We start from the raw sequence: 14,702 nt of genomic DNA on the forward strand, positions 1-14,702 counted from the left end.
CTCCGGCCCGGTTCCTCCGGCCCGGTTCCCCAGGCCCGGTTCCCCAGGCTCGGTTCCTCCAGCCCGGTTCCTCTGGCCCAGTTCCTCCGGCCTGGTTCCTCTGGCCCGGTTCCCCAGGCCCGGTTCCCCAGACTTGGTTCCTTCGGCCCGGTTCCTGTGGCCCGGTTCCTCCGGCCTGGTTCCTCCAGCCCGATTTCCTGTGGCCCGGTTTCATGGCATTTCATGAAAAGATGAAAGAACATTTATCTTTGGCATAGAATGAAATCAGTTTTCTTTCAATGGCCTTTGACTAGGCCATTGAAAGAAGTTTGTTGTTTCATAGAGGCTCCTCTCGGCTCGTCTCCTGGGATTCACTCACCTTCATCAGAGGGAAAGGAGACGTTTAGCTTTTGCTTCAGGCTCTTTAATTTGTTTTCCATCTACTCTCCCATGAAGGTCCAAGGGCCTGAAATGGCCCCCGAACCTTCATGGAAGCCCCCTGACCTTCATGGGCCCCAGACCTTCATGGGCCCCCTGACCTTCAGGGGCCCCTGGACCTTCATGTTTAATCAGAAGCAGCAGATTTCTCTGTCGGACACTGAGATGCCGATCGGCCTCAGAGGTGAGTGGGTGGAGGTCAAAGGTCAGGCTGTGTGTTGACAGGCTGGGCTGCAGACTGTGGACTCTCTGTCAACACGGCTGGTCACTCATTAACGCAGCGGCGGCCGACTGGACCAGCGTCTCAGCCTCAGCGCCGCTTCTTCATATGTAAGTATTAAAACTGGTTCTGCCTCTGGAAGCAGCCACTTCCTGCTTCCTGCTTCCTGCTTCCTGTGTCTTGGCCTGGCGATGAGCTGATGGAGCTCAGATTCTGCAGACGGACCGCAGGCTGAGTCGGTTCTGTCCAGAGAACTCTGAGCCTGCAGGCGACACAGATCAATATTCCAGTGGAGCTGAGAACGTTTCTGCGTTTTAAAAAGCAGAACGATGGTCTTCACCTCCTCTGATCTGTTTGGTGTCTGCAGGTCTGATGGGGACCATGACCCGCTCCGCGTTCTGCCTGCTGGTCTGCGTCGCTCTGTGGTCGGCTTCAGCCCTCAGCCTGTCAGGTGGGATTTCCTCAGATACTTTAAATACGAGGAAAAACCTTTGAGGAAAAACCTTTGAGGAAAAACCTTTGAGGAAAACTCCTCCTGTGTGACCTGAACACAGGGAGACCTGGACATGTCCATCTCCATGTTTCTGATGAAAATGTTCAGGTTTCATCCTTTTCAGGGAACTAAACATATTTGAGCTGATTGTTGCGATGCGTTGAACAGGACAGAGCAGGTTCTGGTTCTGATCCGTTCAGACAGAACAGACAGAACTGCTGCTGGTGGCTGTAAAACCTCAAAGTGAAAGAAAAACTTCACAGACAAACCACCAAATAAATGTCCTTCATTTGGTCACAAGGGAGGAAGAAAGAGAAAACAAGTTGAGTTTGATTTGATTTTAAAGTCTTTTCTGCTTTTTATTATTACATTGAAAAGAAAACATTTTATCTCAATATAATGTCATATTTTTGTGTAATTTTTGTCCAGTGTGACGTATAAAGTTGGAAATTATTGTTTTTGTTCCAGGTTCATTTCCTGATACAAAACACTAATTATTTATATTATTTATTTCCAGAGATTTAAAGTCATGTTGTTCTTGTTGACATGTCTGAAGTTTATAACTTCACAGAGAAGAAACTTTAAATAAATAAAATCCAGATTCTTTAAGTAAACAGAATGAAGAGATGCAGAACTGAGCCCGACTGTCTTTTTAAAAAAATCTAAATTTGTTCATCCTGACATGAACATAAAGACGTTCAGTCATAATAAACAGCAACAGATCAGAAAACGTCATCCCAGCTGTGAAGCACGGTGGAGGAGGAATGATGGCCCGGGATTGTTTTCAAGCATTTAGTTTTTACACATCCGCATGTCTTCATAGCTGTAATACAGTCACATTATAACAAGTTTCCCTTTAAAAGATGAAGATTCATCTCCCATCTGCGACCAAATGAAGCTCAACACCAGATTAAGATCCGATCCAGTCTGATCCGATCTGATCCGGTCCAGTTCGGTCCGGTCTGATCCGGTTTGATCCGGTCCAGTTCGGTCCGGTCTGATCCGATCTGATCCGGTCCAGTTCGGTCTGGTCTGATCTGATCTGTTTCTGTTCAACAGAAATCCAGTTAAAGGATCTGATCCTGTTAAAGTCTGATAAAACCCAAACAGTGAAACGTGTAAATGCTGTTTCTGTGTGTTGTGTGTTTCTGTGTGTGTTGTGTCTTTCTCTGTGTGTGTTTCTGTGTGTTTCTCTGTATGTTGTGTGTTTATATGTGTTTCTGTGTGTTTCTCTGTGTTTCTGTGTGTTGTGTGTGTCTCTGTGTGTTGTGTGTCTCTGTGTGTTTCTGTGTGTTTCTGTGTGTGTTGTGTGTTTCTGTGTGTTGTGTGTTTCTGTGTGTTGTGTGTGTCTCTGTGTGTTGTGTGTTTCTGTGTGTTTCTCTGTATGTTGTGTGTTTATATGTGTTTCTGTGTGTTTCTGTGTGTTGTGTGTGTCTCTGTGTGTTGTGTGTATCTGTGTGTTGTGTGTCCAGTGTTCTCCGACCCGCCCTCGGCCCACATGCTGCTCCGGTCCCGCCGGGCCAACAGCTTCCTGGAGGAGCTGAAGCCGCCCAACAAGGAGCGCGAATGTGTGGAGGAGAAATGTGACTTTGAGGAGGCCAGAGAGATTTTCCAAACCCGGGAGGCGACAGTAAGTTATGGATGGAACGGAGGAAAACTGACATGATTCAGGTTTTACTGGGAAGATTTATGGTTATTAAAACTTTAGATTCTCATTCCTTCATAATTTCCACCCAGGAAACCAGAGGTTTATATCTGTTAAATACTTTAGTCTGACTCCTGAAAGTGTTTTGATGCTTTTCATCCCTTCATCCTTCACCAAACCGTTTCAGAGGATTTATTAAGCAGCTTAAAATGAACCAACAAATAAGCAACAAGAATCAAATATGAACTGAATCTTTCTGCACACATTTTAGATTCATTATGGAGAATGGTAAAGGCAGAAACAAACACTTTAAGATGAGTTTTATATTTTGAGTTTTCATTTTATATTTTGAGGAAAAATCTAAATTCTGAATGGAAGAAAGAAAAATTAAGAGAGGAGGTGAAAAAAACTAGTTTTAAGCTAATAACTGAGCTCAGGTATGAATCATGTTTCAAATTCTGATCTCAAGCAGCAATAATCACGTTTCCCATTAAACTTTAATGTAGTTTAATGAGAAACTCTGTAGTTCATCTCTGGCTGAAGGGCCAAACTCTTATCTCTGATGTTCTGTTTGTTTTGCAGCTGGAGTTCTGGACCGTGTACACCGGTGAGTCACTTAAACACCGACAGCATTAAGAAAAAGATCCTTATAGTCAGTAATTATATAAAAACCTGAGGATAAAAATAATAAATGTAACAGAATCCTGATGGATCATTTTTGTAGAGTTTTGTTTGTCTTCATGCTCTAATTTCTCAGAAAACTTCCAGCATCCCTGATGGAAAAACCAGCTGGTCTGACGTACGTCTGTTATTGTAGATGAATTATTGACAAACAATAACTGAGCTAAACCAGAAACATGAACTTGTATGAAGCAGGAAGCTGCAGTAAAACCTGGTTAATAAAAGTGAAAACTCAGAGTTTCTGCAGCAGCGGATTCTGACGCTGTCCGGTCCGGTCCGATCCGGTCTGATCCGGTCCGATCCGATCCAGTCCGATCCGGTCCGATCCGGTCCGGTCTGATCCGGTCCGGTCTGATCCGATCAGGTCTGTGGTCTGTTTCAGATGGGAACCAGTGTCAGTCCCACATGTGTGTCCATGGAGACTGCATGGATCAGCACCAGGACTACAAGTGCGTCTGTTACCATGGATACGAGGGCAGATACTGCCAACACAGTGAGTCCGACCTTCTGTCTGCGGGTCAAAAATATGAACCTGATGAGGGTTCGGGTCAGGAGGCTGGTATCAGTTCAGACCCGGTTCTAATGTGGATATGATCATCATGTCACAACAAAAAGAGAAAAACACGACAAATTAACCCGAAACCAAACATTTATTTACGATGCCTGATTTTTTAAACTCCATCCAGATGTAACAGCCACAAACTGCTCTGTGGACAACGGCGACTGCGACCATGAATGCTCAGAGAGCGCGGACGGCGCGCGGCGGAGCTGCAGCTGCCTGAACGGATACAAACTGGACGACGACTCCAGGAAATGCAGCCCGAGAAGTGAGAGCGACTCCCAGCCTCAGATCAGCTGACGGCTCTGATGACGCTTTAACGCAACACTCAGAATATTTTTAAACTGATGTTTTCAATTTAAAAATGCTGCAATACATGGTACCCACCAGTAGGTGGAGGAACATCCTGAGCACGACTAAAGCTGTGCTAGGCTAAAGATGGATTCAACCTTCAACTTTAATGTTACAAATCTGACATCACGATGATGTCACACCCATGTTAACCTTTTTCCAGTTGCAAACTGGGAACCAGTGAAATCTGCCAGTGTGATGGTAAACCATACCATGAAGGTGAGCAATTTAGGAGTTACAGACCGACAGAAGTGCAAATTACAAGTTTATCTCTCCTGCAATTTTGAGGTAAAAGGTCAAAAATACTTTTTTTAGGTCAAGATTTTTGCTTCAGGGGTTCTGAAGTTTACAAACTTGAAAATCATAAAATTCCAGCTTTGAAGTAGAACAGGAATGTAGCATGCTCCTCTGGATGTAACCGAATAAAGCTATAAAGACAAAGCATCAACTGGCCTGGATTCCTGCTAACATGCTAACATTCTGTTTCGTGCTGCAGGTTCCTCGTCTTGTGGTCAGATTCTGATCAACAGGTCGGAGTACAGCGAGCCGACGGACGGCCTGCTGCCCTGGACGGTCGGAGGGGAGGTGGGCAAGAAGGGGGAGAGTCCCTGGCAGGTAACCAAGCAACAGGGAAACACTCAGAGTTCAGCAGACACCTCATGTTTGACCAGAATACTGAAAAAGAGATTTTTATCTGCACAGTTTGACTGGTTTTTACCATTCTACCTCAAACATAAACCATCAAATACTTGAACTTCAGAATAATAATTCATTCCCAACCCTGGAGTCGGTAATCGTCTGTTTTAGAGCTTCATATCTGGAAGGCCAAATCTTCCAGCAGAGTCTACAGGAACTGCTCTGCTGGTGATCTCAAGATCAACACAACTTCGGCTGCAGAAATGATAGAAACCCCAACCTGTCCAAACTGACAGCTTTGGCTTTCCAGCTGCAGATAAGAACTTGGAAAACTTCAAGTAGGATGGCTTTACTCCCATCAACCAACCAACCAACCAACCCACCAACCCACCAACCAATCCCCCACCCACCCAACCAACCAACCAACCAATCACCCACCCAACCAACCAACCAACCAACCAACCAACCAACCAACCCACCAACCAACCAACCCACCAACCAACCAACCAATCACCCAACCAACCAACCAACCAACCAACCAACCAACCAACCAACCAACCAACCAACCAACCAACCCACCAACCCACCAACCAGGCTGCCTGCATGTCTGTGTTGGGTTGAGCAATGAATCCCTTCTGGACACCATTAGAAGAAAATGTATGTCAGACATTTCTCACTGGAAAGGCTCTTTGAGGTGAACCAAAAACGTCTCAATGGAGACATTATGTCTCAGCTGAAAACCTTAAAACTGGACAGTTTTAATGTTCGGTGGATCAGATTCCTCTGCAGTTAAAGACGATGAAGACGGAGCTGAATGTGATGAAGAGTTAAAAAACATTCTGCTGTACAGATTGGCAAAACAAATAGAACATATTTTCAAATAGGTAAAAAGAAAAAATGACCAGCTGGATAAGTTATGGATATTTTGTTAAGGATGTTTAGTCAGATTGATTAAAGTTCATGCTGCCAACACTGAGATCTTATTTTGGATTCACAATTCCTTTAAAAAAAGATCCTGGGTTTGGTGTAACTTTGTTTAAAGCCAGTTACCAAGAAATGATCTTCCAAATTAAAGTCAAGCTTGGTTTAAAAAGAACTAGTTAAAGTAATGTGAATACTTGAGTTAAATGTTTTAGCAGTGTGTTTTCAGGTTTTCTGTTAATATTTCATGTATGTTTGTACATCTAGGTGCTGGTGATGAATGCCAGAGGGCATTTTCACTGCGGAGGCGTCCTGATTGATGAAAACTGGGTCCTGACTGCTGCCCACTGCCTGGAAAACAACTTCAGGTTCACCGTACGACTGGGTGAGCGCTCCGTCTGCAGACACCGAATCCATAAACCATCAAACTGATCATAACACCAAAACAAAGACAAAATGATACTGAAGTATTTGTGCAACTTTTATTTCATCTTTTAATCGCAGTGCAGCAGGTTTCACATTTCATTTCATCCTCTGCTTCTTTCATCCTCTCACCAACTTGGGAAAAACTTCAGTCATGTAGCAGAAACTTGAAATGCTGAGCTGCTGTATTTGCTATGTTGGTATTTACACTGAGGTGTTGAAGATCTGGTTCTATAGATCTACAGAGAGAAAATGAAGGAGATTTTTTGGACATAAAGTCTGAAGTAATGGTGTCATCTTCAATGAGCTGTTAAACTGATTAGTGCATGAATCTGAGATCAGTGCTGTGGACTTCACAGTGCTCTGCTGAGTCATGACCTTTCCACCCTGCGGTTTATTATCATTATTTTTCATATTTAACTGACCATTAAATATGAATGCTCTATGAATGAACCAAAGTGATCAGATGAGGATGAAGAGAACAAAACAAGCAGTAAGCAAAGGCGTAACGGCAGAAGTTTCACTTTCAGTTTCAAGCATCTGCCATCCTGATGTGAGTAAAGCCTCAGTATAGCATAGTGTGACATTGAGTGATGTCATTACTGTGTCATTGCTGGAGGATTTTAGTTGAAGTTGTGGCTGTTCTGTTCCAGGAGTGAACTTTGGCGTGTAAGTAAATTTTTCCAACTTCTGCCTGATTTATCTGATGATAAATCTCTTATTCTCCAGGTTTAGATGTGCAGCTCGGCATTCTGGGAGAGTTGTTTTCCTGAGGCAGTTTTTCTTTCACAAGACGTAATAGTGTGACAGCAGTGTGAAAAACGTAACACCTCATCGTGATCATGACCTTTTTACTCAGGTGACTACGAGCGAACGAGAAATGAAGGCACAGAGGTTTCGATTAGAGTCGCCAAGACCTTCAAACATCCCAAGTACAACTCCAGAACGGTGGACAACGACATCGCCCTGATGCGTCTGCAGTCGCCCGCCCCGTTCTCCAAATACATCGTCCCCGCCTGCTTACCTGGCCGCGCCTTGGCCGAGAAGGTGCTGCACCTGAACGGCACCACCACAGTGGTGACCGGCTGGGGTAAAGATGACAGCGGGAGGTACAGCTCAGCGCTCAACGTCATCAAAGTCCCGCTGGTTAATCACACCGCTTGCAGCCAGCAGATGTTTCCCCATGAAATCACCGACAACGTCCTCTGTGCCGGGATCCTGGGTCAGAAAATCGATGCCTGTGAGGGGGACAGCGGGGGGCCGATGGTCACTCTGTACCGGGACACCTGGTTCCTGGTCGGCCTCGTGTCGTGGGGCGAGCGCTGTGGCATGGTGGATAAGTTGGGCATCTACACCAAGGTGTCCAACTACAACGAGTGGATCACTCAGGTACAGGAGGAATGGGACCGAGGACATCAGCCTCAGTAACGCCCAGCCAGCCAGCCAACCAACCGTCTGCTGCGTCAAACCCACAGGAACGCCTCAGTGCATCAGTGCTGATGGAAACCGATTCGTTAAATAAACCTGCTGACTCTAGAGAGGCTTCAGTGTCTGTTTTACCACCACTGACCTTCGTACTTCAGGTCAATAACCAGATATTACATGTTCAAGCTGCTGGAGGGTTTCCTCTTCTGAAGCATCTGAATGTGTTTCATGTTCATCTACAATAAAACCTGCTGTTTGTCAAACGCCTGTTTAACTCAGATTATTTAAATGATGCAGGGCTCCTGGCTGACCGTCTCTTCACTCAGACAGTCTTCAGTCTTTCTGCCCACAGAATCACCACCCAGACCCACTAAAGACATCTAACTTCTGTTTGGGAGAAACAATTCAACTTTGAAATGAATTGAATTGGATGAATAACAAACTTCTGAGTCTTCTGACGCTCGCCACTTATTTTGTGCCTTCCTGGCTGCCGTACATCAGTTTAGTGTCAAAACAAGATTAAATGTGATGATCATCAGATTATCTGATGAATCTGATGATGACCTGAGGTGAAACTATGACGACCAACAAACTGCAACATGATTACACACAGATCAGAAAGCAGAACTGTTTATTATATTTACTGTCATTTTCCTCCAGTTAAAACTGAGTGCACAGTTTCTTAAAGGGACAGTGACACATTCAGGTGATAAATTCACTTAAGGCATTTACTGTACGCTAAAATGTTCCAAGAACTGAACACAGTTTGAAGTAGATATGATGATAAACTTATTAGATTCAAGCTGAGTAAAGATTCACCTGAGACACGAACATCTACAGCTTCAGCTTCACCAAATATCACAAATTTAATAAACCCACTAAGTTTATTAAACTACATCCACATTTAAACAACTTCTGACAAGTTTCAACAGTGAACATCTTCATGGTTTCATCTAGAGAAGCCAGTAAAACCTTAATATTTTACAAACATGGAGTTCTGACCTGAGTTTTTATTCGTTTTATTACAACACTGAACAGGAAAACGTTTATCCCTAAAACTTCCCCCTAGTTGCCTGGTTTTAAATTTGTGCTTTTGATTAAATGTTTGAAAAACAAAAACAAGTTTAAGGTAAAATATTTGAACCAGTTCATGATGTCAGTTTCCACAAAGATGCTTTTTTTTATTTAGACTTGAGAAATTGGATTTATTATTGCATTTCCCTTTGTCTGATAAAACAAAAACAAAATCTGTTGTTTTCCATAAATGATGAAATGATGAATGTGCTTTAACTCACCTTCTGTCCAAAACCAAACCTGCTTTTCACACAAAGTGATTCAGATCGAAAGGTTCTGATCAGAGCTGAGATATTTATCTGATCATCACAGATCTATCAGGCCAACGAGGAGAGGTGGAGCGTTTCCCTGTCCTGCAGAGTCCAAATATAATAATAATAATAAAAATAAAGTTATATTTGTTTATCTCTAATGTTGTGGGACTAATATCCGTCTTTTTATGTCCTTTTCTAAATGATCATTAACAAAATGTTTTCATCAGTTTGAGCTCCTTTTCGTTCCTTTTCTTTTTGTATTTCTGTGAGTTTCTTTCCTTCCTGTGGTCAGAAAAAACTAGAGATAAAATTTGAGGAAAACATAAAAATATGGAGCCAGAAAACTTAACAGAACACAGATTTGAAAAACATGTTTGCTCTAAAAATGCTCTAATAAATTTAAACACCAAAAAAAAAAAAAAACTAATATATTTGAGGAACCTGGTTCTTGTTTAAGAGGAGAAATAAATGAAGTTTGTCATTTAAATCTCATAATTAAAATAATAAATCATTAACTTTCTGCAAGCCAATCTGCCTGATTCGTTCGCCAAAAATTCACTTCCACATTCAGTCACTTTTCACAGCAATAATTATGCTTTTTTTTTATAAGATAAATAAATAAAATACTTAATAGATCTGATGTTTTCTGCACTGTTTTACTTGGTTTTTATGGGTTTATTTTTTAGTTTTAAGATTTGCTACAAACGAAACTCTAAAGTTGAAACACTGCATGTCAGCGTATCACTTTATACAATATAAACACTATTTATGTATTTCTGAGTCATTATGATTTTACTTCTCAAATCTAATCTCTTAGTTTTGTGGCTGATTTCATTTCAGTGTTTCTCTCCTGTTTGTATCAGTTTGATCTCCTCAAACTGACCTGAAGTTTCAGTTTTCAGATTAAAATTCAAACTGTGACTCTGAGCAGAGAGGAAACCGTCCACAGCTTCATCAGGACGCTCCTCTCCTCTTCCTCAGCTCCTCCTCGTATCGCTGCAGCTGAGACATGAAGCCGGGGTTCGGATCCACGACGTGCCGAGCCGTCTTCACCCTCTGGGAGGAAACAACAAGCATCAGAACCAGAACGACTCTGGACCGAGGTTCTGTCCGGATCCGGACGGTGCTGCCCTCTGCTGGTGGTTTAGATAAACCACTGATCTAAAATAAACACCTTTAAACTGCAGGAGCAGAACAGACTGCAGGTTTATGGAAACATTTTAAAACCTTTTACTATTTTAGTTTAAGAAAAAACAACTAAAGAGGCACAGAAATGAAGAGATGTGACCCAAAAGAGGCTTCAGGTTTCAGCTTCAATCAGATCAACCTGAAAGTTCAAAGAATAAAATAGAAACAGAAATAATCTCTATTGTCCCAAAGAGGACAAATTCAAAGTTTCACACTAAATTAAAATAAAAAAAGTGTGAAAAAATATATTAAAGACAAGATTTAAAGAATATTTTATAAGATTTTATACATGTTGGGTTATTACAATAATAATAATAATAATAATAATAATAATAATAATAATAATAATAATAATAATAATATCATACAAGATTATGAACAAAGAAACTGGAACATATTTCATTTCTTGATCATGACATAATTTAAGGTTTTTATTTTACAGTTTTTTTCTGATTTCCTGGTATTGTTTCATAATTTAATCTTTCATCTTTAAGCTGCATCACTTCAGTTATTCCTTCTTTATAAATGTAATTATTGTTAAATCATTTTTAACGCTCTGCCCCTTTAAAAGTTAACTCGATTCGGGCTACCAGATCGCCGGCGATCCGAGATGCATACATATTTTTCAAATGCCGGTAGAATTCGAACCACGTAAGGTAGAGCAATTTTTTTTTTTTTTGCATATTAAACTGTAAGAATTGCGCTTCCTTTTCCGACCCTAAACATCCCCCCCGAGTTGCTGTGTGCGCGCAGACGAGTTCACAGATTTATAGTAAAAAGGATGGGTCCACAAACATGATGTGGCATCCATCCCTATATTTGTAGATCAGCTCGGGTCTGGCCAATCACTTCCTGTGTTGTTCTGACGTTGACAGAATGAAATACTGCGAGATTTCATGAAATGTCACATGACTTCAGGTGAGATTTCATGAAAGTCATTTCCGTTTCCGGCACGTGCTCCAGTGGGCATGCTAAAAAATAAAGTCCTTGCTCTCATCATGACATTTTGTCATGTGGACAGACATTTTCTCATGTGAATACACAAAGACTGACACACTTTCATTTAAATGTTTGTATTTTATTGTTGATGTACAATGTGCAATGTATCTTCTGCACTTCTTTTTTCTGATTGCACTGATAAAAGCATTTTTTTTATTTTCCCTCGTTTTATTGTTTTTAGAAAATTGGCTGTAACTTTGAAACTAAGCTTTGAAAAAACTCCAAATAAATTGTGTTTGGTTTAGAAGGCTTGTGTGCAACTTTTTTGTATTGGGGACTTTGGTAAATAAAGTTAGGAAACTCTTCATATTTACAAAAATATGTCAAAAAAATTATAAACGGATGGAGTTCTTGTTATTGTTTTGCAAATTTTCTATTTTTAATCAGTTATTATTGATAAATGGCATACAAACTTGGAAAGGAGGACTTATAAGGATTTTATAGATGTAAAGAACATTGGAGTGCTCCTAATAATGACTCTGCAGCATCCAAAAATGTAAAAAGATGCTCATGCGGACTTTTATAATGGTAGTCCTAGAAGGAAAGTGATCCATGACTGTTGATGTCTAAATGTAGTTAAAGGTGTTTTGATCTAATAAGATAATAAACTGATTTTAAATGTTCCTCCTCTGTTTCTGATGACGGAGCTGGATGAGCTCCGTCCATCACCCTAATCTTTAGCTCCCTTCTGTGATCAGATTCATTCTGAGCCTGGATGTTTCCCTCTGAGCTCGGTGACCTCAGCTCAGAGGTCACTCAGACATCAGCAGGAATTTATTCCGTCTGTCGGGTCCAAAGTCACCTTGGACATTAAAACCTTCGGTTCTGCTGAGCAGATGGACCCGGCCGGAACCGCTTCATTCATCTGTTCTGTCTGATCCTGTTACAGCTGCTGGTTCTGACCCAGAGTTACAAATATGAACTCAGTGGGAATTTAATGTGTCTGTCAAACATACAGCAGGTCAAAGGTCACTGTTGACCATCATCCAGTCGGTCGCTGTTAGAAAGAGAACTGGACTTTAACATTCAGAACTATTTCACTGAACGGGTTGAAGTAAAAACTTGATTTGTTTGGACTGGAGCCGAACCGGACCAGGTTCTGCTGCTTCTCTGTGAAAATCTGAACTTATGCAGATGACTCTGTGATTTGCTCCGGTTCTTCTGAGCACCAGAACCAGGCTGGACATCGCAGTTCGGCGCCGACAGTAGAAGCAACATTTCCGTTCGACGTGTTTTATGATGATATGAATGGAGGAACTGTTGGTACTGATTCACCTTCTTTCTACATCTGCAAAGCCCAAACCCGGAACCCTGGATCACCTGGGAGGCCTCCGTCAGCGTCAGGCCGCGGTGCTTCATCAGGTAGGCGATGCAGATGGTGGCCGAGCGGCTGCGTCCGTTCTTGCAGTAGACCAGGCTGCGTCCGCCGCGGTTGGCCTCCTTCTGGATGGCGTCGGCGCAGCGGTCAAAGTGGCGGTACAGATCCTCGTTGGGGTCGTCGTAGACGGGGATCTGCATCCTGGTGACGCCGCTGCTGGTCGGGAACGGCTGCTGCTTGGACACGTTGATGCAGAGCGTCACCGCCTCCTGCTGGATGAGGTCGTCGCTGCAGGCGGAGCGGGCGTTGCTGATGAACAGAGCCTTGGTGACTTTACACAGCTGCAGCATCCTGTCTGACCCTCCTGGGCCTCCGTACTTAACCAAAGCCAACAGCTTCCTGGTCGGAAGGAGAAGCATGAGCGTTAAAGACGGGCAGTTTAACAAAACTAAAATTATAAGGATTTTATCCAAATTCTGCACAAAGATCTGCTCTCAACTCCTCAGATTCCTGCTGATGGTAAAAGTTTATTGCCTGACAGAGAAAAGAGAGAAAGAAATCTTAAACTCTTTACGTTCCGATTTCCAAATTTTCACTGAAGTCCGATTTTTTTCTGCGTTCATGCTACCGATTAAATGCGACTTGTGTGTGAACAGTTTCTGACCCCAAAGCGACCTGCAGAATAAGAACCTGGACATGACAGCAGCGCTGCGTTTACTGGAAAATGGCCGCCGCCGCCTCTGGATGGATTTTAGCGTTTTTCAGACCCGACAGCCGATCATAAAACTAAACCCATCTGACCGGAGCTGAGAAACCTGACTGGACACAAACTTCTTTCATTTCAGTCGTTGTTCATCCAGATTTACCGTCTGGATGTAAACAATGTCGGATAAAACGCGACATGACCGTTCAGACTGCAGAAAACGATCAGACGTGATTTAGTTCCACATGTAGAAATGACACAAATCAGATATTTTGGGGATAAAACGATCAGAATTTGTCCGTTCAGACGGATGTGGAAGAATCTGATTTGGTCGCATTTACCTGCTGAGTCAACAGTTCACACGTTTGGCTAAGAAAGCGATGGTGACGCCATCTGGTGGCAGAAAAAGGAAGCTACCAGCAGATGCTCTCCGCTTTCTTAAACCTTCAGTTTCCAAGGATTCGATGCTGCTGATCACTGGAAATGTAATAATATATATGTAATAAATAACTAAATTAGCTATTTACCCAACAAACCAAACATCCAGAGTTTATTACAGCTGTGAAGTTTCTCCAGCCTGGTCAGTTAAAGTGGAAATGTGTTTTATGTATTTCTCTCATTTTTCATTTTTATGTTTGATATTAATTGTTTTTGCATTAAAATGAAATACATTTTAAATTTGGACACAATGAATTATTTCAGATCTTTTAGATATTATTCCTAATTTATTCAAAAATAAAAAAAAAACATTTCAGCACCTAACACACACACACACACACGTCGGTCTGACCTGCAGCTGCACCTTCCTGAATGAATCTGCTTTTCCTCAGAGGAACCCGTTCTCCGTCCGTTCCTGCAGACCGACCGATCCGCTGTGTCCAGGCCTCCTCATGACCCCCAACTGTTCTGATCAACAACACACTCACCCTCACACACACACACACACACTGCTCCTGCTGCTATATTTATGCTGCTGACAGCTGCAGGGTCCTAATGCTGCTCAGATTAAAGCCTGACAGGAAACAGTGAGAGTTTCTGTCTGTTAACTGATCAGTAGCTAATATTTAGAATCACCATCATAAAAATCACTTCACCAACTGTTTGGTTCTACTTCACCTCAACGATGTTCCACTCGGATCTTTTTCCAGCAGATTTTCTGTTTTATGGCTCAAAAATGTGACTTAGATTCAAACTGAGGGAACAGGACTGAATATAAAGCAGCACAGCCTGCATGAATCTGTACATTATTAAATCTTACTGTGACGGGCGCCTGTCACTATTGTGAATGAATCCCTGCTTAATTGCTGCCCTGTGCGGGCCGTAACACTTACATATTAAAATAAGAAACATGCATGAATCACTTTAATATTCCATATCTGACTGATATATGTAAAT

The 14,702-nt window shown here is 42.2% G+C and overlaps 2 protein-coding genes across 2 annotated transcripts; one reads left to right on the forward strand and one right to left on the reverse strand.

The window, feature by feature from the left end:
• The first annotated feature begins 664 nt into the window (after positions 1–664).
• On the forward strand, positions 665–7,882 carry proca (protein C (inactivator of coagulation factors Va and VIIIa), a). Its single transcript, XM_015020876.1, has 9 exons — positions 665–747; positions 1,005–1,088; positions 2,603–2,760; positions 3,358–3,382; positions 3,839–3,949; positions 4,143–4,283; positions 4,863–4,981; positions 6,191–6,308; positions 7,206–7,882. The coding sequence occupies exons 2-9, from the start codon at positions 1,010–1,012 to the stop codon at positions 7,772–7,774; spliced, it is 1,320 nt and encodes a 439-aa protein (XP_014876362.1). The 5' UTR covers positions 665–747; positions 1,005–1,009; the 3' UTR covers positions 7,775–7,882.
• Positions 7,883–8,385: 503 nt separating this feature from the next.
• Positions 8,386–14,539, reverse strand: dusp28 (dual specificity phosphatase 28). The gene is made up of 3 exons (XM_015020880.1): positions 14,098–14,539; positions 12,607–13,003; positions 8,386–10,155 (listed from the first exon to the last, which is right to left on the reverse strand). Exons 2-3 carry the CDS (start codon positions 12,952–12,954, stop codon positions 10,054–10,056), a joined length of 450 nt encoding a protein of 149 aa, XP_014876366.1. The 5' UTR covers positions 12,955–13,003; positions 14,098–14,539; the 3' UTR covers positions 8,386–10,053.
• Positions 14,540–14,702: the final 163 nt, after the last annotated feature.

The sequence above is a fragment of the Poecilia latipinna genome, unplaced genomic scaffold, assembly GCF_001443285.1.
Source record: "Poecilia latipinna isolate Pla-1442-1.1 unplaced genomic scaffold, P_latipinna-1.0 Scaffold2678, whole genome shotgun sequence".
Taxonomy (NCBI): domain Eukaryota; kingdom Metazoa; phylum Chordata; class Actinopteri; order Cyprinodontiformes; family Poeciliidae; genus Poecilia; species Poecilia latipinna.

Excerpts from the sequence above, each read along its gene's own strand:
- proca (XM_015020876.1), top strand. The coding sequence starts at position 1,010 with ATGGGGACCATGACCCGCTCCGCGTTCTGCCTGCTGGTCTGCGTCGCT. Across the intron at positions 3,950-4,142 it reads GGGCAGATACTGCCAACACA|ATGTAACAGCCACAAACTGC; the intron begins GTGAGTCCGACC and ends AACTCCATCCAG. Across the intron at positions 6,309-7,205 it reads CAGGTTCACCGTACGACTGG|GTGACTACGAGCGAACGAGA; the intron begins GTGAGCGCTCCG and ends CTTTTTACTCAG.
- dusp28 (XM_015020880.1), bottom strand. The coding sequence starts at position 12,954 with ATGCTGCAGCTGTGTAAAGTCACCAAGGCTCTGTTCATCAGCAACGCC. Across the intron at positions 10,156-12,606 it reads CGCTGACGGAGGCCTCCCAG|AGGGTGAAGACGGCTCGGCA; the intron begins GTGATCCAGGGT and ends GTTTCCTCCCAG.